General features: G+C 37.7%; 1 protein-coding gene across 3 annotated transcripts in view; it reads left to right on the top strand.

Moving 5' to 3' along the window:
• Window positions 1-4,223: 4,223 nt before the first annotated feature.
• LOC112151248 (E3 ubiquitin-protein ligase HECW1) overlaps window positions 4,224-8,551 on the top strand; it is a 78,623-nt gene continuing 74,295 nt past the window's right edge. For all 3 annotated transcript variants that reach the window (XM_024280048.2, XM_024280046.2, XM_024280047.2), the window contains exon 1: window positions 4,224-4,429. In XM_024280048.2, coding sequence (XP_024135816.1) covers window positions 4,400-4,429 — 30 coding nt within the window. In that variant the 5' untranslated portion in view covers window positions 4,224-4,399. The remainder of the gene's footprint in view (window positions 4,430-8,551) is intronic.

Raw genomic sequence — 8,551 nt, 5'->3', positions numbered from 1 at the left:
AAATTATTTTACATAGGTTCACTACTATGAGAAAAATGCTACAAGAACATGCTAAAAACAAATCTGATTTGTTTATTTTCTCTTAGACTGAGTTTAAAAAAGCAAAATAAATCAATAAAATGACCATAGATGGTCTTGTCACTGAACAAGTAATTAAGTGAACCTAGGATTAGCAGATTTCTGCAATGTACCCAGGCCCTGCGACAGACTGGCGACCTGTCCAGGGTGAACCCCACCTTCGCCTAGCCGGGTTAGGCTCCAGCACCTCCGCGACCCCGACAGGGAAGAAACGGCCAAGAAAATGAATGAATGTATTGTACCCAAATGGATCTCATATAATTGCAGATTACTTGATGATTTTTAAGAATTTTGTAGTCATTAAAACTAGCTCAATATCAAGGAGTGGAAAAAAATAGGAAATATCCTCATATATGTTTTGAAGGAAAATGTTTTGTTTATCAATAATGAGCACAGTACTAATTTACAATGCCGATTTAAACAAAAAACCTCATCCAGTTCAGTGTTTCCACCTCTAATTTTTTTATTGCTTTTAGCTTTTTTGGACATTTCTCAGGTCAAGACACACAACTTCTTCTGGAATTTTGCAGTTGTACTGTTTTACTGCTCAATTTTTCAAAATTTTCATATATTAAACTGTCTTGAGCCCCCTTGAAAGTGAGTGAAACCAATCTAGATCATTCTAACAAACTGTATAAATTGACAACTAATAACTTGACCATGCTAAGTTGCTAATTCTAAGCGACACCATTAACACTAGAATTCCTGAGCCTGCGCAAATTTGCGCAGGGAAAAGTCCCCCGCCCCCTTTAGTCCGAGAGCCCATTGTTGTGTCATGGTGGGTCACTGATGAGCCATTAACTTGCCCATCTATATGTTAATGCAGCATGTAGTACCTAATGTGTATTTGAACTAACAGGTTGTGTGGGGGTTGGAGTTACCTGATGCATGTGGACAAGTATTGGCTTTCCTGCTTTTACTCACATTTGAACCAAAGTTCCATCTCATTCCTAATCCAGAGTTCAATATGATGTTGCTCCACCTTTTGCCGCTATTGCAGCTTCAACTCTTCTGGGAAGGCTGTCCACAAGGTTGAGGAGAGTATTTATAAGAACTCTGGATCATTCTTCCAAAAGCTCATTGGTCAGGTCACACTGATGTTGGTGGAGAAGGTCTGGCTCTCAGTCTCTGCTCTAATTCATCTCAAAGGTGTTCTATGGCGTTCAGTTCAGGACTCTGTCCTCCATGTCTTTATGGACCTTGCTTTGTGCTCTGGTGCACAAAATGCTGGAAGAGGAAGAGCCCGCTCCAAACTGTTCCCACTAAGGTTGGGAGCATTGTCCAAAATATTTTAGCCTCCTGAAGCATTGAAAGTTCCTTTCACTGGAACTAAGGGGTCTGAAAAACAAGCCCACACCATCATTCCTCCTCCACCAATGCAGTCTGAAACGTCCCGTTCTCCTGCAACCTCCAAACCCAGACGGGTCCATCAGATTTCCAGATAGAAAAGTGTGATTCCTCCCTCCAGAGAAGACGTCTCCACTGCTCTAGAGTCCAGTGACGGCGTGCTTTACACCACTGCATCCACGCTTTACATTGTACTTGTTGATGTGTGGCTGCAGCTGCTGCCATGAAAACCCATTCCATGAAGCTCTCTGAGTACTGTACTTATGCTGATGTGAAGGTCATATGAAGGTTGCAGCTCTGCAGCAACTAACTGCAGAAAGTCTATGACCTCGTTAGACTTTCAGCATCCTGGCTGAGTTGTTCCAAATTCTTCCATTTTGTTCTGATAGAACTGACAGTTGACTGTGGAATATTTAGGACATTTCAAGACTGGATTTGTTGCTCAGGTGGCATCCTATGACAGTTCAACACTGGAATTCACTGAGATCCTGAGAGCAAAACATGCTTTCACTAATGTTTCCAAAAACAGTCTGTATGTCTGAGGAGTGATTTTAAACACCTGTGGTCAAACCAAGTGATTAGGACTCCTGATTCTGATCATTTGGATGGGTGAGCCGATACTTTTGGTCATATAGTGCAAGTTTATGACTTAAAAACATAGACACATCTTCAAGTCAAAAAGACAAACATCCCAATATCATCAAGACTCACACTCCTCTGAAACCCTTAGCTCTATTTGAAATAATCCTCGATGTGGACTCTGGGAGCAGTGAAGACGATTCTTTTGTTGTGGAATCAAAGTTCATCTTCTCAGATTCCTCCTATGATGAGGATATGCCAGCACATGGATTTGCAGCCAGAACATCCTCTCCACATGATACTTATACAAAAGTAAACTAATAAACTATTAATTGTTGAAGAAGAGAATGATGAGAAGCCTTCATCTGTAAAAAGACAATTTTCCCAATTCAAAAAAGGTAACCAGAATGTTGAAGACAGCCAGTGGTGCCACAAAACACAGACACACTGGAGAAATGTCTTTCTTGTAGGACTGCCTGATCCTAAAAAACCTGTTTCTCTTAGGTATGTGGATGGGGGGAGGGAGCAGAACTGTGTGCTGTCGTACAACCTAGATCTAATTTGCAATTTTCCAATTTTGAGGTAAAAACAAAATTTAAAAGTAAAAACAAATATTTCATGTGGACTATTCCTAAGCGGGATTCGAACCCATGACCTTCTGAATGTGAGTCCGCAGCCATAACCACTTGACCGTCTAGTGGCGGAATCTGGAATCCATGTCAAACTTAAATTAAAACATAACATTCTGCATTGCGAAATCAGGAAGTCCTTGTTGATGGTTTAAAGGAAATTGTCTGTGTTAAAAATATTTCTTTCACCTGCATTGAACAGTTTTGAGGTAAAAAATAAAATTCAAAAGTAAAAACAATTTTTTCATGTGGACTATTCCTGAGCGGGATTCGAACTCATGACCTTCTGACTGTGAGTCCGCAGCCATAACCACTTGACCGCCTAGTGGCGGAATCTGGAATCCATGTCAAACTTAAATTTAAATATGACATTCTGCATTGCGAAATCAGGAAGTCATTGTTGATGGTTTAAAGGCATTTGTCTGTGTTAAAAATATTTCTTTCACCTGCATTGAACAGTTTTGAGGTAAAAATAAAATTTAAAAGTAAAAACAAATATTTCATGTGGACTATTCCTGAGCGGGATTCGAACCCATGACCTTCTGAATGTGAGTCCGCAGCCATAACCACTTGACCGTCTAGTGGCGGAATCTGGAATGCATGTCAAACTTAAATTTAAACATGACATTCTGCATTGCGAAATCAGGAAGTCATTGTTGATGGTTTAAAAGCATCAAAAATGGATAACCCCCCCCCCCCATGTCACCAGTTTGTCATTTATTGTGTTTGTCTGTGTTAAAAATATCTCTTTCCCCTGCATTGAACAGTTTAGAGGTAAAAATAAAATTTTAAAGTAAACACAGTGTTCATGGTTTAAAAGCATCAAAAATGTATCACCCTGAATGTTCCAGGGATTCTAGTGTTAAAAATCAATGTGATGTGTGTAATTTTTCTTATGGCGACTAATTTAAAATTTAAGTTTTTCTATTTAACAAGTATCTGTTTTAAAACAAAATGCTATAAAATGGACTGATCATAGGTGTAATTTTTTTAACAATTTTTTTCCTATAACTTTCTGATAATTGACATTTATACTGCATTTTCAGAGATTTTTAAGGCAAAAATAATCTATTTATTGCTTAATTTGGCAGCTTTTGTTGCTACTGTGAGGTTTTTGCATGCATTTTGCTACCTTCTTTAACCTGTTTAACCGGTCATTTGACATGTTTTACTCAAGTTTCATTTTTTTAAATGCCCATTATGGTTAAGTTGACTGAAATATGAAATGATCTGCTTCAGGAAAAGCCACAATTTCTTGTTGTCTGTGGGTTTGCGTGCATGTTTGACGGCAGGTGCAGGAAGGCATGGATGATGAGGCAGGGCCAGCGCACGCGAGGCGGAATCCCCGCTTTCTGATTGGCTGAGGGGCGCTGGTACCCTACTATGTCAATGCGGAAGGCCTATGACTCAACCGGAAACAGGACTTTCAAAACAAAGGTAGAGTTTTCGTTAAAATGCCTCGTTGTGGATTTAAATAATATGTATTAACACATGTTTTGATTTTTAGACGAAGCGTATCACAATTGAAGCTTTATCATTGTCGTGTTTGTAATGATACATTTTTTTTTACCTGATAATATCAGTTGGTGCGCTTCTGTTTCCGGAAGTGGAATGTTCCATTTTGACGAGCTTCACTGTGGTCCAGAGAAAGAGGAAAGGATGAGCCCTTCTCTTGTTCCTCATCTGTCCTTTAACGAAAGGGAATGGGGCCAGCAGGAAAATAGCTAAAGTGCACCTCCTCGACAACTTTTCCCAACCTCTGGAGAATGATCCACCGTCAGGTCCTTTTACCCCAGGTGAGCTGCCTCCATTGTTGCTGTGTAATGTTGATGCAGCGGCCCAGCGCTCCATCACTGCCGTACGTGTCCTTCTCCCCTCGGTGAAGGAAACGATGCGCCGAATCATGTAAACACGGACGGATTTACTCACTTTAAAACACAAAGGCGACGGGGTTTATTGCCCAGCTACATTCTGGTTCACCACGCTAGCAAACACAAATTATTTTGTGTTGTGTGTAGCTGACAGGCGTCCTTTATAAAAGTTCGCATTATGACAAATTAGAAAAATCAAAGTTGGCCCGTGTGAGCTCCCGTTGTGCGAGCCGAATTAAAAACGGGGTCCCGAGCGAACTATTATTGTCGTTTTTTTATTTAATATTTTCACGAATAGAGCGTAACGTAATTTATTTAATGGGGGGTTGACGTAAAGTGGTGACGCTGGGATGTGGGGGGCTCAGGGAGCGTCGCCCTACTTTCTCCTGCTCCTGTGTAAAGAGAGGGTTCCCCCTCCACGCCTTTTGTGTGGGAATCCCCGTCGTGAAAATCCTCTTAAAAGCTGGAGAAAGGCTCCATGTGTTGTTGGCTTTTGTTTAGCGTTTGTGTGTGTGAGGGTTGTTGGAAAAACACCACAAAACATATTACAAAAGCCTGTCCCCTGCTCTCATATTGACCATCTGTAGTGTTTTTAATAACTAAAGGTGTTAGGAAACGTGTAGGCTTCATGAATAACAAATATTTGATTTATGACAAAGTAAAAGCTATCAGTTTTATACATTTTTAGAATCATTCACCCCCAAAAGGACATAAAAAACATGTAAAATACTTTTTAGTGCCTTACTTTTAGTGCAAAATATAACGCAACATAAATACTATTATCTATTTATTATTATGTTTTAAATAAACAAACATTTAGTTGTTGGCTTTTAATCTTGTGTGCCAGTCATATGGTATTTCAGATATATTTTTAAAAATGTTTTATTATTGACTGTATTTTAGAATTGGACTGCGTGACTCCTCCCCCTTTGTATTCCAAACAGGAAGTCCCAAAAAGCCGAATCCGATAGACTTCCATAGAGAAATAGACAACTATTACTCAGTCATTAACCATTTTTGCTCTACTACCTTTTTTAAATGACATGTTTTATTTGTTTTATTTATTAGTTTATTTCACAGGAACATTGAACATCAATGGCATCACTGCAATGCGTCAGAATTAGCCTAAAAGCAATTTTTCTATGTTCTGCTAATTAAAACATTTTTTCATATTTTTTTCTGTAGTTCAAGTTATTCAATGAATAAACTGGCCAGTCTGATGCCTCATTAAAGTATGTGGTCTTATGTGGAATGTTTGGCAGATTCTCTTGATTCTGCTTTTAAGTGGTAGGGGTGTGGACTTCCAACAAGCTCACTCCTGACTGGCGATAGTGGTTGTCATAGAAATATTGACTCGAGTGGACTTGGACCAATCACTATTTACTGCTTACAACAGGCCGTCATCTTTATTGTGTAAAAATGGCCTCTGAACTGACTTAATTTCATTGGAACAGGAATCAAGTCATTTTCTATGAGTGATGTCACATTCACTCCAGTTCTCATATAGTCAATATGCTTGACCTCTCTTTTCCTTTTTTTTTTCTTTCAAATTTATACTTTTATTTAAACTTATTTTTCAAATTACATATATGTTTTTGATCTGAGTATTTTTTTAAATATTTTTTTCTTCATTAGCTTTTATTTAAAATACAATTTTTGCCTCTTGACCAGGACTCCCTTGAAAAAAAAATCAATGTATCTCAATGGGATCTTTTTTCCTGGTTAAATAAAAAAAATATATATTTTTTTTCTGTGAATTTGTAGTTCAATTTTAGGTAGTCTTGATCAGAAAACAAGATTAATGAGGATTATCACTCTTAAATCAGCGTTAATTTGAGATGTTGCCACATTAAAAAAGGAGACAATGGTGTCAAACGTGACGCTCATGTTGAGAAAGGAGATTAACCTGGACTTTTTGTGTGCTTCAACCTTTTTAGAAGCTCTCTGTTGTGTCACAGACTGCTATAATGTCAAAAAGTAACCTAGACATGGCTCCAGGACAAGACTTTAAAATGATACCAAATACACTTTAAAGATTCTTCCTGGTAAACCTGCCTTTTCTGGACTCTAAACTTTTTTTTTTTCTGACTTTTAGTCTGATGTTGGTGATGAGTAGGACAAATAACTGTGGCCTTGTCTTGTTGCTTTCTATTGTTAGCCTTTGGTCCTTCTATTTTACTGTTAGGTTTTGTTCTCTGCTGTTGTCCTGCTTTGAAAAAAAAGCCTGTTTTTAGGAGCTAGAGAGGCTAAGTAACACACCTGGAAACTAGCATAGGTGCTAGGACAAAGGCTTTTTTTTTAGAACTGGAAAGTAACTTGGTGTCATTATCATCGAGTTATTTATTTATTTTTTGATAGATATGGAAAACGGTCATTTTTTAATGCAAATTTAATGTCAGAATTCCTTCACTGCTCAGTACCTATATGGGCCGTTAGCCATTTTGTCGGGGTGTGCAAGGCTATGTCCGTATTCCCACTCTAATACCTAATTACAAAAAAAAACTGTATAGTGCGGGACTGAATAGTGCCTTGGATTTTAAAGGCAATTTGGACACGATGGTCTCGTACTTTTCTGCTTTCTATGTGCTGGATATGACTCCACCGATTTCACTAAGTGAAAATTGAAACAATGTGAACATTTAAAGTTTATTTCTGAATCCACTGTGTTCTGATGGTGAAAATGTGGTGGGTTTATTTAAAAATTACATTTAAATATGTTTTTTTTTTTGTTTTTAATTGTTCAACTGCAATACATTGTGGTCTACAGTATATCCGCTAATCTGGTGAGCATCGATGCATGCTAGTTTTTCACAAAGACTTGTGGGAAATTTCTTGCGCACTCGATTTTGGAATTAGTAGATTTGGACAGCCGTATAAAATGGCGAACACACTATGTAGTGCACTATAAAGTGAGTGGGGGGGGGCAATTCGGAGATAGTTCAAATCTACCATTAAAAGTGAGTGCCCTATAAATTTCCCAGAAGTCTTTGCTAAAAACTTGTAATGGTGGGGAAACAAATGGATTTTTAGATCCACCGATTATGATCCATAAATGATTTTTCATTATCAAACACAATATTTTTCATGTCAGAATTTTATGTTCTCAATAAAAGTTACGCAAGTTTACTCTCTTGGCTTTACTTAAAAATGTAATTTGGTGGAGAAAAGTAAGTCATATTGGCCGAGTTTCTTGTAGAAAAGGGAAACATATCTAAAAAAAATGCAGATCTGGGTTTTGATAATAGTTTCATATTTTGATGTTGACTTGTTGCCTCCTAAATTGCAATCAAATTGAATTGTGAGGTGCCTCAAGATTCCCACCTCTAAAAACTAGTGTGCACCGATTCTCACTAGGCAAATATAGACTATAACGCACTGCGTTTGAACAATTGGTCATTTAAGAAAAACCTTTTTGGTAGTGACCTTTTAATTGTTCGCGCTTAAGTTAACTTCTCCTTTGTATCAGAAACACGTTTGTTTTAAAATTTCTGATCATAAGTCTTATTTAGCACTTCTTAGTTCTTTTCTGTGCTTTTCAAGGTCAGAATGGATGTTACTGGCAGCACATATCATTTTTTTTTTAAAGAAATTCATAAAGTCAGGTTATGCTGAACTCTCATAGGCGTGTAATGAATCTGAATGTTCTCTGCTGTCACTCGCGTAATGTTTCTTTTTTTAATGATCACTTTGATCCATGCATGCAAAACTCTGAAAATCTATCCTGTCTTTCCCTGTCACATTGTTGTTGGTGCTCATGCTTTAATATGTGAGAGGGGAAGCCTCTTTGAAAGCACTAGTGTTTAACCGTTTCATGGATTTACTGTATTTTTAAATTGTTTTTAGGTTCAGTTTGAGTTCCTTTCATGTTTGATTTTCTTGGTTTTGTTTCTGAGGTTTTGTTTCATAATCACTCCTGGCTTAGATTGCTAATCATTCACAGCTGTTACTGTTAATTATGCTCCTCACATACATACAGCCTCAGCTGCAGTCTTTAGTTTTCTTGAAGTTTGTTTCCCAACAGTTCAAATTAAGTTAATTTGTCAGATT

Source organism: Oryzias melastigma, linkage group LG20, assembly GCF_002922805.2.
Source record: "Oryzias melastigma strain HK-1 linkage group LG20, ASM292280v2, whole genome shotgun sequence".
In the NCBI taxonomy this organism is placed as follows: domain Eukaryota; kingdom Metazoa; phylum Chordata; class Actinopteri; order Beloniformes; family Adrianichthyidae; genus Oryzias; species Oryzias melastigma.
This window is presented reverse-complemented; position numbering and strand designations above follow the sequence as displayed.